The sequence below is a fragment of the Ceratotherium simum genome, chromosome 3 (genome assembly GCF_057802395.1).
Source record: "Ceratotherium simum simum isolate JZ-2026a chromosome 3, ASM5780239v1, whole genome shotgun sequence".
Lineage (NCBI taxonomy): Eukaryota > Metazoa > Chordata > Mammalia > Perissodactyla > Rhinocerotidae > Ceratotherium > Ceratotherium simum.
In genome coordinates this window covers 44,341,856-44,359,647 of record NC_141902.1, presented here as the reverse complement: position 1 = coordinate 44,359,647, position 17,792 = coordinate 44,341,856, and the positions used below count along the sequence as shown (strand labels likewise).

The 17,792-nt window shown below is 41.2% G+C and overlaps 1 protein-coding gene across 2 annotated transcripts; it reads right to left on the bottom strand.

The window, feature by feature from the left end:
* Positions 1–459: 459 nt before the first annotated feature.
* DUT (deoxyuridine triphosphatase) lies at positions 460–13,438 on the bottom strand. Of its 2 annotated transcripts, none has more exons than XM_087426928.1 (7): positions 13,399–13,438; positions 12,252–12,390; positions 9,887–9,978; positions 7,777–7,821; positions 2,500–2,574; positions 2,288–2,358; positions 460–1,871 (listed from the first exon to the last, which is right to left on the bottom strand). In XM_087426928.1, the coding sequence occupies exons 1-7, from the start codon at positions 13,421–13,423 to the stop codon at positions 1,815–1,817; spliced, it is 504 nt and encodes a 167-aa protein (XP_087283054.1). In that variant the 5' UTR covers positions 13,424–13,438; the 3' UTR covers positions 460–1,814. The 2 variants fall into 2 exon arrangements, with proteins under 2 accessions (XP_087283054.1, XP_014636179.2); XM_014780693.2 differs by lacking the exon at positions 13,399–13,438 and adding an exon at positions 12,902–13,350.
* Positions 13,439–17,792: the final 4,354 nt, after the last annotated feature.

Below are 17,792 nucleotides of genomic sequence, written 5' to 3'. Positions count from 1 at the left end.
CTGAGCATCTTCCTTTAACTACGGTGCCCAGATGGAAATACATTCCAGGTATGAACAAACTAGAGGACTTGCATTAACCATCGCTTCCATTCTGTATTCTCTCTACCACTTGGAAGACTGAAGATACTACAAAGAACATGGGCTTTGAAGCCATAGGACCTGAGTTTTAATAGTGGTCATTATTAGCTGAAATCCAAAGCAAGTTACCAAATGTCTCTGAGCCTATTTTTGTCATCTACAAAAAAAGAATGTTTTATCTACTCTCCCACAGGTATGCTATGAGAAAGAAATGAGCAGCTTCTAAAAGTGCTTAATATAGTGGACTTTCAATAGCGGTAACTAACATTAACAGTGTAAGCTGAGGCCATACCTCCTGGTAGTCACATCATACTATTTGTTCTTACTCACTTGTTACTAGGTATTGGTCAGAGTTCAGAGAACAGAATCCACTCTGGCTAGTTTAGCTGAAAAGAATTTATTTAAATTTTATTCACCACAGAAATAATTTATATCATAACAGTACACACATGCACACATAAACATGTAATTCAAACAATCTTCACAACATTTACCCATCTGACATGTGCTATCTTGTTTCTTCTATTCAATTTTTTAAAACGCTAGTTATGACCCACTGAGGTGATTTCATGACTCACTAATGAATTGTGGCCCACAGATGGAAAATACTGCATTGCAGAGTATAAATGGCCCAGAGAATCACTGGGAGGACAGAAGAAACAAACTCTCGCCTGACCTTCTAGGAACTGGGCAGCCAAGAGAGCTGCCAACTCCAGAAGAACTGAATCTGTATGACCCACACTCGCAAAAACGATGCCTCAGGAATCTCACACTAAAGCGCCTGATTGACAAAGCCTTTGTGACACCCAAAGCCCTGGTGCAAAGGGGTCTGGGAAATACAGGAGAGGAAAGCACACCTAGAAGACTGCAATAGATGTTAACCAAGCTAATCCACAGAATCAGCCCCGTCTGCAGTGAAATGCTGCTTAAACATATTTACTCAAAAGGACCTGCCATGGACAAACCCAGTGTAAAGCTATCATTACATCCATTTTATCCCTATTAACTTGCATATTTCTTGGATACAGCCTATTGCTACTTCAGTGAAGGAAACTCATATAACTACAACTTGCACAATTTACTTGATGGAATGAAATTCAGAGGAACAAACCAACTGTAAATTCCCAAATTACATTTCCTTTCACAAACATACCTCTACCCAGTCAAACATGGGTCTACGAAAGGGATTAAAAAAAAAACTAGAAAAATGAAAAAATAAACTGAGGATCCTCCTCTTCCCACCTTCACAAAGCATCTTAAATGAAAAAAAAATTGTTTTAGACCAATGAAGAGAAGAACAGAGTACCTTTAACTTCTTTTTATCATCTTTTAGTTCAGTTTATGCAATAATTAGCATCTGTGACAGAATTCAGATTTACTGAATGAAAGGCACTGCTTATGATTTACAAAGCAATTAAAATAACTCGCTGAAGGGGTAGCATTTAGTGAATTAAATAATACAGTCTTTTTTGGATCTGTAAATGATGTACATTTGATTAAAAAAACTGTTTGCATTAGGTCATCATAAAGATTTCTACAACCACCAAATGTAGAGAAAAACAAAAAAGTATGTTTCTCTGTGATCTCAACAGAGGTACCCTTTTCCTGATCATAAGAGAACCAAATATTTTTACAAGTTAAAGCTATTAAGTTTACAGAACTACAAAACACCAAAAATGCTTTAAGCAAAAACTCTAGGAAAAAAATACGTTTTCTCATTTTCTCTTCTTGGAATTTTAATTTTTTCCAGTAGAACCAAAACCTCCTGAACCCCTTTCAGTGATATCCAAAACCTGAAAAGACATAAGAGGTAAGCCATATAGTTAATTGCAGATCCTCTTTCACATCTCTCCAGGTGCTAATTTGTAATTTTTATTACTGCTATCACATCTTTTCAAAAAGGAGATTACAAAAAGAAAATTAAATTTTTAAAAAGCCCCATAAATTAAAATATCAGATAATTTTCAAAAAAGCTAAGGAAATACTAGAATTTCACAGTATAAATGATTATCCAAAGTAATACTATACAATAGCTATGAAAAACATTTCAAGAAATTCTAAAACTAACATTTTAATTTTGCTTAAAATGGACTAGTCACATATGCTACTACTTAGTTACATACAGCACATTAAGTCCTCAAAATTATATTTTTTTCTTCACTTAAGATGCTACATCATTCGTTCTCTACTTGGCTTTTATGATACTTACTTGAACTTCCTCTATTTCTGGATAGAAAATCCGTTCACAAATGAGCTGTGCAATTCGATCACCCTTTTTGACTTCAAAGGAAAACAACAAACAAAACAGGCTATTACTGACACTGTATTGATGCATCTCTATCTTCTGCTTTGTGCAATGAGAATGAGAGGAGTCAGTGTGGTTTACACATATATAACTCACACTGTCTGTATTTAACATACCTTCAAACTTTTCTTTGCCGAAATTAAACAGTACAACACCAACATTTCCTCTATAATCTTCATCTATGACACCAGCTGGAGAAAAGAAAAATAATGAGTTTGACTAATGCTACCAAAACACTGAGGGTATAAGATTACCCCAAAATCATTCTTATGTAGCTGTTAAGATTTTTATCCTTACAACTGAATAAGTGAATCTTGCTCTGGTACTACGTCAAGTCTCAAAACTAGGAAATGTTATTACTAAAATGCAAATAAGAATTTAGAAAATGGTCCTAATTTTCCAACCTGTCACCCTTACAAATGGTGACCATTTCCTACTCTAAACTAGGAGCAGGCACTTATCTCGGACAGTCATCCCGAATAGCTCTCTCCAAACCCCCTCTACCTGCTGCACATCTGCCAAAAAGACTAGGAGGAAATTATGACTTGGGTTTTAAAGGCTTTTCCTGGTAGCAGCTTCTCACTAATATCCAGATTGAAATACGATTGTCATCAATAAAAATGTCAAAAAGCCTGAAGATCTGTAGTAGAATAAGTCAATGCTGACATTGTTAAGCAGCAGTCTAGCAAATACCAGAACATTCCATTTTTATAATAAGAATGGAGCTGAATTTTTCAGTTCATATTCTTCCTCTCCTTTTAACCTGAGCCACCATGCTTTCTTAGAGCATGATCTCTCAGAACGTTAGCACATAAGCTTAATGAGGAGTACACTTATCATAGAAGTGTGTAATTAGTACCTGCTTGAGATTATAAACACAAGGGCAGCATATCTTTGTAGGAGAGAAACCTGAGCCAGGGCCTTGCCTTGGCCCAGAGAGGTACATTTACCAGACTTCTTACCCTGGTGAATTCTTTGGGCCAAGAATTTAAAATGTTTCCATAAACACAAGGACAGATAATATAGGCGCACCAGAGCTTCTCATGTCCCTTTTTAATATTAAGACATAATTCACAATTCAACAGAAGCATATTCAGAGTTGTGCATCCATCACCACAACCAATTTTACAACATTTTCATTACCCCAGAAAGAAATCCCCTATTACAGTCACTCCCCATCGCCCGTGTCCCTTCCACTGCCAATTTCCTTTTATACATGTTAATTCTTTTTTCTCACTTTGTAAAATGCTGGGTAGGATTCATGTGAACCTAATTAAATGTAGCTCCATGTTACGTCTTACATCTTACTAACATCCTATCTCCTAAAAAAAATGCTTATCAAAAAAAAAAAAAGGAAATAAAAACAATCAGGAATTTAGCTCAATGGGTACTAATGCCCATTGGCCAGACTCATAATTATTTGAAGGTCCACTGAAAAAAAAATTTTTTTTTTAACAGAACAAGGGTAAGTATTCCTTTTCAATTTTCTCATATAGGAAAAAAAAAAAAAGGCAAATCAAAAGAAAAGTTTGACCATGGGGAAAAATACTCAGAAAAACTAACATTTTAGATTTTTGCAGTAGATTACACTAAAAATTTAAATGAACTCCTGTGCTTTATGAATGAATTACTAGGGATAAGTGAAATTGAATGTGTATACTTCTTAAAAGATTCCTGACACAGCATTTCTAAGAGTTTGAATTAAAGATAAATAACTTTTTCACAGTGAGAAAGGTGAGTATTGAAGTGGCTGAAAGGCAGCGGAGGTAGTTCCTATCACATCTAGACTGAAGCAAGCTGTCTATTCTTTCCCAGTTGCAGAGCAACAAAACTTTGACTAATTCAAAGAATACTGAAGCCTGGTTTCTTTCCCATTGCCAGTTGACTATTAAATTCGTCCTTAATACTTACTGAAAGAACTGATATAAAGATGGGACTAGCTGTTTTCTATATTATCTATATGGACAAGAAAGTTTTGGCTGCAGATGTAATGAAGAAACCCTTCCATAGAACATGTCATTCCATGCAAATGACCACAGAAGACCATGCACTCTCCATGCTGGGAGATCTGATGTACAGCTAGTGCTCATTTATCTAGAATGAGTTAAAGACAATGTAGACTGACTTCTGAACTCTTTTGTTTCTACTTTAATAGAAAAATTTTAGATTATCCAAATAGTACAAATACATATAAAGCAAAAGCCAATAATGTTCCCCTATCTTCCCTTAGGTAGTCAATGTTAACAGTAATATATTGTACATATTACTTTCTTTTTTCCACTTAAATAACATACGCATCCTTTGAGATGACTATATATAAATCTTACTCATTCTTTTTACTTCCAAGATATGGAAATACAGTACCAGCATTTCCGTGTAACTCTTCTCTCACATATTATCAGACACTTGGGTTGCTTTCACATTCTGCTCTCATAAACGAAGCAGTCCTTACGTACGTCCTTGTGGATGCGTGCTGTTTATTCTCATCAAATGGGTTCCAAAAAGCACTTTCCTGGGTCAAAGGGTGTGTACATTTCAAATTTTAATGGATATTGCTAGATAACTTTGCAAAAAACGTGTAGCAGTTCAAACTTCCATCAGCGATATTTAAGAATGCCCATTTCCAAAGGCCTTGCCAGTACCAGGTGGTAGTGATCTTTTTAATTCTGGCCAGTATGATGAGTCAAAAATGGTATCTCGTGGCTTTCCCTTGCGTTTCCCTGATGACTAGTGAGGCTGGACTGTTTTCCTCCATATGTTGCACATTTGCATGTCCTCTTCTATATTTTGTTTATGATTTTTTTTTATCTCTTTGGGTATTTAACTCTTTTTCATGACTTGCAAGTATTTATTTTTTCACTTTATGGTATCGTCTACCATACAAAAACACTCTCTTTTTGTAAAGACCTTTGCTAGAAATCTGTAAAGCAGTCCTATCAGGAGTACTCAAATGGCTGGGTGTCTTGAATTCTGCAAAGCCAGGCGATCTACCAAGATTTTATGCTTGGCACACAGAAACATGAAAAGCTTTTAACTAACTAAAAAGAAATGAAGTTGTTTGAAGTCAATTAAAATGTATGGCAGAAAAAAAGGCCCTCAATTAATAATTTTTTTTAGCATGAATGCCAATAGTATAAAAAATCCAGTAGTTCCAAGTTCATTTATTACTCAAAGGCGATTTGACCTTCAAGAAAAACCCAAGACTTACTCTTTTTCTACATAAGGGATATAAGCATCAGGGATATTTCTCTTCATGAGAAAGCAGAAAGTATTTTGAAGTTATCACTGGAAAAATCATGCATTGGAACTGGCAGAGTGATTAACTGACTTCAGGCAAAAGTTCTACTGTGTCAAGACTTTGGCATGTCATTTGTTGGAAACCTTCTTTAGTGAAAACTATCCACACCTACCAGATGTGAATTCTGAACGGAATCCTGCATATTCAACTTTTCCCTTTGACCCTTATTTACTGCCTGGGATTTCTAACAACATCTCTCTTCTGAAATAAAAACTGTGGCCAACTATGATAAACTTGTGCCTAAGAGACATTTTTAAGATACTCTGCATCCAAGAACACACCACAATGTGATTTTATGAATAATACCACACCAACCACCAGGCAAACTAACTTTCCATTTCTTTTACATGAATTTTTTCAGACGGTTGTTTTAAACAGAGCAAAAATTACTAACAAAGTCAAAGAAAAAAAGTTTCCACACACATACAAAAATCTGTGAAGTCCCTAGGGCACAGAAAATACAACTTACAGGGTCTCATATGTGCCAAACAGTGTTAGATATTCTACATACATTATCATTTAATCCTCTCGCCCTTCAGAGGCAAGCACACACAGTTTCATTTTACAGATGATGGAAATTGAGGCTCAGAGAAGTTAAGTAATAACTAGCTAGTTGGTGACAAAGCTGGAACCCAAATCCAGTTGTCACTCCAAAGCCCATGTTCCTTTGACAACTCTTTGAAATTTCTTTAAAAATATATACAATTTTTTATATCCTTAAGTTACAGTCCTAAATTACAACACTTGACCTTGGAAAAGTACTTTTGAAAATCAAGCATAACTGAGCCCAGGCAATCCTCAACCTGAGTGGGCTGTCCATCCCTGCTGTGTCAGACTCAGCCCCTCTTCAGTGTCTAAGAACTAGTTTTGGGCTTCTGTCTTGCCGCACAGCACCACCTAGTGACACCATGGGGGCAGTGAAGGGCAGGCCAGAGACAGGCCAGGACATGCCTCATCCAGTGCTTAATCCCTGCAGTGCATGTAACCGTGAGCTAACTCAGGTCAGTGCTTGGTTGCTGGAGGAAGGGGCAGGGTGATCCACAGCAGTTAATTGCAATGGAAAGAACAGGGGGACAGGGATCATATGGATGGAGATTCCAGTTTTTAACATGTCAACTTGGGCTCATCTCTGAACCAGTTTCCTCATCTGCTAAAAAGTTGCTTTGTAAAAATGGCCAGAGGCAGAGAATCTAGCAGAGCGCCAAGATGTCTTGTTAGTGAAGCGCTCACTCACTACCACTGGGGAGAAAAAGGGGTCAGGACATGAGGACCCTGTCAGTGGGGTCCATACCCCAGTAATGAGGGGATCCCAAGCAAGGAGGCCATATTAGGAAGGTGAGAATTTCCTTACAGTAAGGGGCAGTTCGCGATCCCACAGCAAGGGTGGCTAGCAGAGGAGACTGGGGCTCCTTCATGAAAAGACCCCTGTGAGGAAGTTGTTGACTTTGGGAGAGGAGTAAGGCTTTGTTATAAGGGAAAGAGGAGCCACTGAGGACTTACTCAGCAAGAAATGTAGACAGGGAAGCAGTTTTCTCTTCTGACTTTATGGAAAGATTCTCTTTTTATATTCTGCCAAATATGGCTGGCTTTCTTATGGAGGTAAGAAAATTCTTACTACAAGATAAACCTGCATTTTCTAGAAACTTTTGCTTAAACAATTATTTAATAATTATTTAATTACTATGAATTATTAATAATTAAGCAAAATATAATTGCTTAAAAAAATGACATAAAAGCTTTTCCTTACCTTATAATAACAAACTTTCTTCTATGAATAGAGTCATTTTTGGACTAAATGCAGATTATCATTAAACCAAGGCAAAAATCCTACCCCCCATAATATAGTGTCTAGTTAGCCTATTAGTAAAATAACATAATGGTCATTTAAAAATTAGACATAACCAAATAGCATTTGAAACTATACCATAGTTATCTATTACTGCAGAGATGGAAATTTCTAAAAGACAAGACACAACAAAAATCATTTCCTTTTCCTGAAAATAAAAATAAAATTTGTCATTTGATTACTACCTCTTAAGCAAAGACGGAGTAAATACTTGCAAATATATACAGAATAAAAATGTAAATATATTACCTCCTACATCTATGAAGTGTTTTGCAGCCAAGCCAGAACGTGGAGCTGAAAAACAAAACGGAGAAATGGGGGCCGGCCCCGTGGCTTAGTGGTTAAGTGCGTGTGCTCCACTACTGGCAGCCCGGGTTCAGATCCCGGGCGCACACCGACGCACCACTTCTGCGGCCATGCTGAGGCCACGTCCCACATACAGCAATGAGAAGGATGTGCAGCTATGACATACAACTATCTACTGGGGCTTTGGGGAGAAAAAAAAGGAGGAGGATTGACAATAGATGTTAGCTCAGAGCTGGTCTTCCTCAGCAAAAAGAGGAGGATTAGCGTGGATGTTAGCTCACGGCTGATCTTCCTCACAAAAAAAAAAAAAAAAGGAGAAATTGGCTCTTTTAAGGGGTAAGGGCAATATTGGGTATAAATGATACAATTTAAGCATGTCACTCTCAGCTCCTATAACATCTATATCTTCATCTTAACTTTAGCAGATGGTTCTAAATTAAAGAATGTATTTATCATACTGTATTATCAAAGTAGAAAAGAACAGTTTAGAAAATTTTGACAGGGTTTAATTCAAAACCAACTTGAATCACTACCACAGGGCTGCGGTCAGTTGAAGATCTCAGGTGGTGTGGCGTGGACTCAGGAGTGAACTGAAAGGTAAGCAAGGGAGGACAACCAACGGCAACTCTGTCAGGAAGTCTGGCCACAAGAGGACTGTGGGTGGCAGGGACACAGGACTGAGGAGAGGACTTGTTTTGAGATGGGAGTTCTGAGCATGTTGCAGTGTAGATGGGAAGAAGGCAGAGAGAGAGACAGGCATAGGCCTAAACAAAGGGTAGCAGAGCTTAGCCTAGAACTTGGGACCTCTACTCATGATTCAGATGCCAAGACACGTCTGTATGAAACCAATGAACCAGAGTAAGGTAAAAGGGCTAATATCAGGCAAGCGAAATGCCAAAAACTCAACCTTAAAAACTCAGTTCCACTAAGCTTTTTATTCTTACTATGCTTTTTATTCTTAAAATGAAAAAAAATAAAATGCTAAGTTTATACCTTATAATTGCTGACTTGAGCATCAGGGCTACCATTAACTATCCTAACTTCTAGTATTTTATTACAGAATAACTTAAATCAGGCACTTTGTTAATAAATGCTGTCTCTTCCTGCCTTTACTTTTATTTTACTCCATCTCCTGATTTGTCCCCCCAAAATACACTAAAAATTCAGTCAATGCTGCCAAAGAGCGATGAAGAGAGAGCTCATCTCGCTCCTTTAAAGGCCAAAGTATTAGCTGTTCTCACCCTCATGGCTAACAAGACAGTGGTAGTCTAGCCATCACCCCCGCCCCTCGAGGGTCACAGTTCCATTGGCTCCTTTATGTTTACTCTGAAGTTAGCCAGAAAGTAATTATGCTCTTGAAAAGAAGTTCTAAACTCTCTCTCCAGTGACAACTGACTCACTCCAGAAGTCAAACCTGTTGATTTGCACTCCATTTTCTCCCAGCTCCTCCCACTCTGAGGAGGCTCCTCTGCTGCAGTGAAGAGTATCCCTTCCCCTCACACCCCAAAGAAGGAACCCATAGGGGAAAAGGCCAAGTGGCTTGATATACCCTGGGACCCACAGGGGTTACAAGTTTTACTCTTGTGATATAAAATGCCATGTCATTATCCTAAGCCCGTCTCTATACTCTTAGACAACAAATGTTAGCGGTTCTCATCACCATCTTCACAAAGAAATCTGACTTCATATGCAATTCGATCCTTGAAGTGCAAGATGGCAGTAACACTGCAAACAAAGCTCCCGTTAAAAATCGCCTATATTTTCAGTCTTTCTCACAGTGAGGAGTTGTGAGAACAACCTCCTAGGCCAATGTGAGCTCCTAAAAGCTCAAGTAAGGAATCAGAAAAAAAAGCAGAGAGACAGGCAAAAGCAGATACATAAATGAAAGTTTTCAAACGGCTGCATTCGCCATCACAGATGGCAATTCTTTATTTTAGGACACAGGCAGAGAGATATCCCTTCCCTCATTTACACCCCAAATGAAACTACGATGAAGGAGCATATCACCAAGGAAGAGCCTGACAAATAGGTACCTGTGTCTTAAATCACTTACCTACTCTTCCGTAACACCCAGAGGGAAGAGCTATCTGAATGTCGGTTTTCACAAGGGCTTTCTCCATAGGTGGTACTGTATAATCATAGGCACTAGGAAGACAGTGAAAGAAAATAACTGGTAGTTAGCTATAGCAATTCTCTGTGAATTTTTTGGGTGAACAAGGTGTTAACACATAAATGTATTCTCCCCCGAACAAAATTTTCTTGGGAAATTGAGGTAATTATTTAGCAGGAGAGGGTAGAAAGGCAGACTTTTAAAAGGTGTATGTTTCACCAGCATGGTATGAAAAGAGGAAGATAAAGAACCAAGAAAGAGTGTAAATAATTGTTAATAATAGCTAACATTCATTAAGCCCTGACCATGTGCCTGCCAGGCACAGCCCTAACTGCTTTCTATAACTCATTTCATTCTCACAATCCTCTAAGCGATTAGGGAAAATGTGGAGAAGGAAAGGGGAAAATGGGTGGACAACATAAGGGGAGGGAGAGCTGTGTTGCATCTGCTCTGCTGGTCTGGTAGTTTCCCAAGCTTACCACGCTGTGGCCATGAACCTCACTGGCTGAGGAAGAGAGGCGATCACTGTGAATCACTGGAGATGGACACTGCTGAGGAACCAATTCTCTAAGGTCCACCCAGCCAATGCTGCTACTGTTGCTATTACTGTAGCCCCCTCCTTGACAGAAATGTAAGAGATTTTACAAAAAGCAGAACTGGAAGTTACTGTGGAGACCCTAATTAAGACTAGTAAAAGCGGTACTATATTTTTACTTATTTTGTTAGAATTTTCTCTCTTCAAGTAGTTAAACCTAATTTTTTAGAAAGAGCAAATTTAAAGATTTAAAAATACCTATTTCCATGTCTATTTCAGTATACAGAAAGGCACCTGTGTTTTATTAGGAGGATGCTTAAAGCACCTTAAATCGAAGTCTCTCCTAAGACTCACAAAAGTGCCCAGATATGGTGTAATCAAATTACATCACGCTACGTTTATTCATGAAAATTAAGGGACTGAACTATATCCCTTTCAGCTACAACAGCCTGTATCTCAATTTTCTCTTTCTTGTCTCCCTTACTATCATCACACACTCCTTTCTCCCCTTCTCCTGTACTTATGACTTAGACCAGTAGTTCTCACATTAGAATTACCTAGGATGCTTTAAAATACACCCTAACACTCGGGATTTAGTCATGTAATAAACATCCTCTCCCTCCATTATCACTTTTCACCTACCTTGATGCATCTAAGAACCGGGCACAGTAGTCAAGAGAAAAAAGCATTGAATTCAGAGTCAAAAAACTCTATCACAGGGGCCGGCCTGGTGGTGCAGCGGTTAAGTGTGGGCGCTCTGCTGCGGCGGCCCGAGGATTTGCAGGTTCGGATCCTGGGCGCACACCGATGCACCGCTTGTCAAGCCATGCTGTGGTGGCGTCCCATATAAAGTGGAGGAAGATGAGCACAGATGTTAGCTCAGGGCCAATCTTCCTCAGCAAAAAGAGGGTGATTGGCAATGGATGTTAGCTCAGGGCTGATCTTCCTCAAAAAAAAACAAAAAAAACCTCTACTACATTCAAGCCCTTGGGCAATCAATTCAGCTTTTCCCAAACTCCCTCATCTGTAAAAAGTAAGCAACACTCATATACCTTAGGATTGTGGGGAGAATTAAATAAAACGGTATATGGGAAAGTTCTTAGTACAGGAAAAGGTGCCGTACAAACGAAAGGGTGGTAGTATTACCAACACCTCTGCTTTTCATATTTGGACCCTTCCTGAAATTCCCAGTCCTTGGGGCGAACTTGAATACGGACAGTTACAGAAATTTCACTAACCCTTTAAGGCAAAATCAGCCCTCATTACTCCTTCTGAGGTATTTTCATACTCAGCCCCCAGGGTCCCACCGTGGCTTTTCTTTCTATTGGGCACAGCATCACAGTCAGGCCAGTCCTTGAAGGCCAAGGCTGGCCTTACTCATCTCTGCCCTCCACGTGGAAAGGGTACAATGAATGCTGCAAAACTAATAACGCCTCAGTGGACATTTATCGGTATTTATTTACCATTCCACACTTTTTGCCCAAATCCCTAATGAATTTATGCTGGAGGCAAGCTAAAATTATCCACACAAAAAAAGGGCAGAAACCCTGCATACATGCAAAAAGCGTTTGTTTCTGTCACCTTTGAAGAGAATGTTTCAAGCTGTGGCTGCAGAGGGCCTGAAAGAAAGCTAACAGGGCTGAGAGCTCTGTAACTCGGGAATTGGGCGTTCCTGCGGGGGGCAGGGATGGCAGGGGCAGAAGGCGGCCCTCTCAGCCTCTTCACCAGGCTGGCCTCCGTGGGGGGCGCAGGCGGCCGGCGGGCCTTACTCACCTGTACAGGTCATAGCCCGCGGCCCGCGCGGACCCCTTGGTCGGGGCAGTGGCATGCTCCGAGAGTCGGGTAAACCGGAGCCGCATGCCGCTCCCCTCTGCAGGCCGGGCCCGCTTGCTGGGGGTGATGGCGCCGGCCTCTTCAGAGCAGGGCATAGCAGAGGGAACAAGAGAGCGCTGCGTGAGCACAACCGCGGGAACACACAAACTTTTAAATTTCGCGCCAGTAACTCTCGCCCCACCCCCAACCGCCTCTTGGACGAGCCCACAGTTGTGGCTGAGAGGGGAGGCGGGATTCAAATTAGGGGCTGGAAACCCTTCTCAGAAAGCAGATTTTGGGTGGGAAACTACCGAGCCTTTTTAACCTTTCCAAACTCAGCGCACGGGTCCAACGCAGGGGGGCAGCTTGGGTGTCCCCCAAACACACACCATAGAAACCCCCCATCCCCCATGAGGGAGCCCGAATGGACCGGCTCCCGCGCCCTATGGGCTGCGCGCCCTCCCAGCTTCCCCATCGCCCAAGCGCCGGGCGGGTCCGCTCTGTGGCCCGCCCCCTCCCAGAGCCCGAGGCAGGCGCGGGGACAGCGGCCGTGGTCGCAGCCTCCCCACGCCTTGGAAAGCGTGTTCCTCCAGCCCGGGCCCCAATGTTACTGGCACCGCGGCAGCCTCGGCTCCGGCTACGAGCGCTGGACGGCGGCCGGGGCGCCCCGAGCAGCGAGGCGGGGGCGACGGGCGGGCCTGGCCAGGAGAGCCAAGCTTCCTGGGCTCTCGGCCGCGCCCCGCGCGCGTCTGTAAACACTGAGCGGAGCAATAGACGGAGCGGCATCATTCGCCCCGAGGTTTGCCAGCTGGTTGGCTCGTCCGCTGCTGCAGGCGCGTGGCGTGTCTGCGTCCCAAAGACGTGCCCGGGTGAAGTGACCTCGGAAGCAGTAACGGCCGACGTCCGGGGGCGCGCGGAGGCGGTGCGTCGGCCGCCCTCGGACCGGAGCAGGCCGGGCCTCCGGGAAGGCGCTTTGTGTCCCGAATCTCGCCGCCGCCTCCGGCTGCCTCTGCCTCCCTCACTCCCTCCCTGGACTCCCATCTGTTTTCTGGCCCCCGTTTTCTGAGACTACCCGCGAGACCCGGGCCCTGCCCCTCTGCTGATTTACCTGGCGCAGCGCCGCCCGCCGCCATGACTCCCCAGATTCTAATCTTTGGGTTCCCCAAAGCAGCGGAACCGCATCACGTTGCCGGTGACAGGCACTGCGCTCCGTGCTCCGCCCTAGGCAGCGGGCATGGCAACCTGTTCCATTTCCTTACTACACCGACACTGCAATACGGTGTGGTGTTTACTCTTAAAGTGGGGCGGGGGGTAGCGTCTTCGGGATAACCGCGATGACAACTCGGTTGAAATCCTAGCACTATTTCGGATCACCCCACAGAAGCACAGAGGGTGACCCCGTGGCTATGATTCGGACAAAGGTGCTGGGCCACGCTGGTATAACTTCAAGTGGAGAAGAAGAAATAACTTTCTAGATAATTGTAAATTGGTTTTTCCAGGATACAAGTATCTCCAGAACTGACGCAAAAATCTGGAAACTAAATTGTAATGCACTTTATCTAAATAACAACCTATAGGGCAGTTTTAGAAAAGTGACAAAAATGTTAGGGAATTGTTGGGGAAGTTTTTAGACTTCCTTGCTGTGCCTTTCCTTTCAGGCCCCACCTTTTCAGTCTCTTACTCTTACATGTTAGAATTCCTCTAGATGAGGTTATGGGTTATGCTCTATTTACACATGGCTTTAAATATTATCTATACCTTAAGGACTCCCCAAATTTGTTTCTGTAGCGACATGATCTGGGCCCTGCTACTTCTCCAACCTCATCTAGAGCCATCTAAGTTTCTAGACCCACCAGACTTTGCTGCCTAGGAGTCTATACACATCCTTCCTTGGTGTAAGCTCCATGTGTTTCAAGTCTCAGCTCATCTCAGAAAGGCCTTCGCTGTAGTTAACTGAAGTAGCTGCCCTGTCTTCCCCTCACCACCATTTTCCATCACAATAATTAATTTTTTTCTGTTCACACCGCTTATTACTACAATCTGCTTCCTTTATGTATTTATTTTCTTGTTCATTGTCTGTCTGCTCTAGTAGACGTTAGCACCATGACGGTAGGGACCGTATATGTCTTCATTCACCATTGTATTCCTGGGGCCTAGCTTAGTGCCTGGCTTAGAATGGTTCCTGATAAATATTTGTTATGTGAATGAATGATAGAGTTCTTATTGCCTGTTCCACTAGGCCCCTGTATATGATTGCTTTTCAAAGTCTTGATTTTTCTGTCCACTCCTTTAATTTTTAATCAAAGGTTTTTTCTATATAATGCTTTTTCAAGGCCTACAATGAAACACAGCAGTCCCTGCCCTACCACTCCATCACTGCCCTACCGGAAGTCTCACTCCTCAAGAGCAATACTTCCAACTTTCTTTGGCTCTTTCTACTGGAATTTACCTCCCTGTTTCTAAATTATATGTTGCTTTTTTTAAAAAAAAGGCATAGAAATTATCTTCTGAATTAGAGTAGTTGAGGATTAAGCCTCTTAGCCCTCTCTCTACCCCATTCTGCAAATTGTTTTGTAATGGTTTTTGGATAAGTCGGCAGTTAGTATTTACTTTATCATGACTGTAAATATCATTCACTGCTGAATTAAGTAATGTGATATGATTATTTCCTTTTTTCACACTTGTCTGCCTCAAGTTAATAATTGCCTTGTTTTTCCCTTTTCTTTGTTAGTGATGGTGTTTTTAATTCATCTATTGCTTTTTTTTTTCCAAATGCTTCAATGGATCCAATACCTCAAACATCTCTCACATGAAATGAAACACATCAAATCCCCTATCAGTTCCATTTTTCCCCTCCCTCTCCTCTAGTCTTTTGCTCCAACCTGTGCAGTAACCCTCCAGTCCTGCTGAATTACTGTCATCCTGGGACTTCCCTTTGTCCCTCTCTTGTATTGGAGCCCTGGTTTTATGGATCTAGTATCTTCAACTTAGTTTACTCCCTCATTTTGCTGAAGTGCTTTCTCTAGTAATTTCCTAAGGAAGTTCACCTTATAGATAAATTGAGTCCTTGCATATCTTAAAATGTAATGACAGTAATGACTCCATTTACCCAGACCCAGATAAAAATCTCACTTCATTCATGTAACTTCTTTACAACCAGTAGTGAGCTCTGCCTTGTCTTATCTTATAACACTTACTATATCGTTCATTAGCCATATACTCCCATTGTGTAATTGTCTCATGTTAATAAGAGTTATAAACTTTCATGAATACTTCAAAGCACCTACTTCAGTGTTTTACACAAAAATTATTTATTTGGATCCTTATAATGTCTAGCACCAATAAAGTATTCAGCTATTTCTTCTGTTAATGTAGATACAGATAGTGTTTATTATTGTTATTTTTCATCTGAGGTTGTTTTAGATTGAAAAGAGAAAAGGGCATAATCCAACTGGAAAAGAGTAAGAGGTTAGAGTTCTGAACCAGTAAGCATTTAATAGGACATTCATTATGACAATTGAAATATAACTTGATATGAAAATATACCTTAAATTCAAGATACTACAGTAAAAAAGAACTAGACATAGTCCAACCATAGTTTATTTCATGCTGTTTCTTGATCAGAATATAATTATCCTATCAGTCATGCTGATTAGTTCAATTACGTAAGACTATTGCGAACTTGAACCTGTTGAGAATGCAAGTTGGTACTTTACAAGCAAAGTTGTCACTCCTACCTTTGCCGTTGTAGGGCTTTTTCTCTCTCTTTTTAACAAGGACATGTTGATTACTTTATGCCAGCTATGTTCTAAGTGCTTTATAAATACTAATTTATTTAATCACAACAACCAGAGGAAACAAGTGCCAAATTATCCCCATTATACAGATGGGGAAACCAAAGCACAGAGAGCTTAAATAATTTGTCCGAGATCACACAGCTCACAACTAGAAAGAGATGGAGTCAGCATTCAACTTCAGGTAGTCTGGCTTCAGATTCCCTGTACTTAGCCACTCTGCTCTGTAGGCTTATATGTGTTTGTTGAGACTATGGTAACTCTTCTGCCTACTGAGCCTGCTGCCAGCTGTGTTCTTCAGGTCTGGGAAAGATGTTTGCCGTAAATTAACCAGGCATTCCTAGATTCCCAGTTGATCATGCCCTCCTTGTTGAAACACTTCTTCAGCAGCCCACACCCTGGTTTTCCTCCTGCCTCACTGACTGCCTCTTCTCAGTCTCCTCTTCTCAACCTCTCTTCTTGCTCAAGACAGAAACCTTGGAGTCTTGCTTCCTCTCTCTTTCTCTCAGATCTTCCCTTATCTGAAAACAGTCTTCTCCCAGGCACCACCTAATGCCTGACCCTATTTGATTTTCTTCACAGCATGTACTGCTACATGAAATTACTTATTTATTGGTTTTGCTTGTTAGTTGTATGTTTCCTCCACTAGCATGTAAGCTCCATGATAGACTTAACTTTATCTTAATTTAGATTCTTTCCAGATGTTCTGCATTTCTTTTTACCCATTCTTGCCTTCTTTTAAATTTTATAGTTTTATTATTAATTTTATTTTAATTAATTCTATTATTTCGCTTTTCCCTCTACTAATTTAGAATTTTTACTCTCTGATTCTATTGTTTTAGATAAATTAAAATGTACTTGGCCCCGTGGCTTAGTGGTTAAGTGTGCGCACTCCGCTGCTAGCGGCCCAGGTTCGGATCGCAGGCGCGCACTGACGCGCCAGTTCTCTGGCCATGCTGACACCGCGTCCCAAATACAGCAACTAGAAGGATGTGCAACTATGACATACAACTATCTACTGGGGCTTTGGGGGAAAAATAAATAAAAAATTATAAAAAAAAAGAATATTTTGGCCGGCCCCGTGGCTTAGCGGTTAAGTGTGCGCGCTCCGCTGCTGGTGGCCTGGGTTCGGATCCTGGGTGCACACTGACGCACCACTTCTCCGGCCATGCTGAGGCCACGTCCCACATACAGCAACTAGAAGGATGTGCAGCTATGACATACAACTATCTACTGGGGCTTTGGGGGGAAAATAAATAAATAAATAAAATCTTTAAAAAAAAAAATGTGCTTGCTTAATTTATCAATGTCTAAAATCTAAAATAAGATTATAATCTTTCTCCTGGATAACACAGGACCTTAAAATGTTTTAACTCCATTAACCCTTCTTTTGACATACATACGGTTATTATCTAGTATTTTTTTGTGTATGAGGAAGATTGGCCCTGAGCTAACATCCCTCCCCATCTTCCTCTATTTTGTATGTGGCATACCGCCACAACATGGCTTCACTAGCCATGCATAGGTCTGAGGCCAGGATCCAAACACACGAACCCCCCGGCTGCCAGAGCGGAGCACACGAACTTAACCACTATACAGCGGGGCTGGCCCCAATTGTCTAGCTTTTTTTTTTTTCTTTTGGTGAGGAAGATCAGCCCTGAGCTAACACCCGTGCTAATCCTCCTCTTTTTGCTGAGGAAGACCCGCT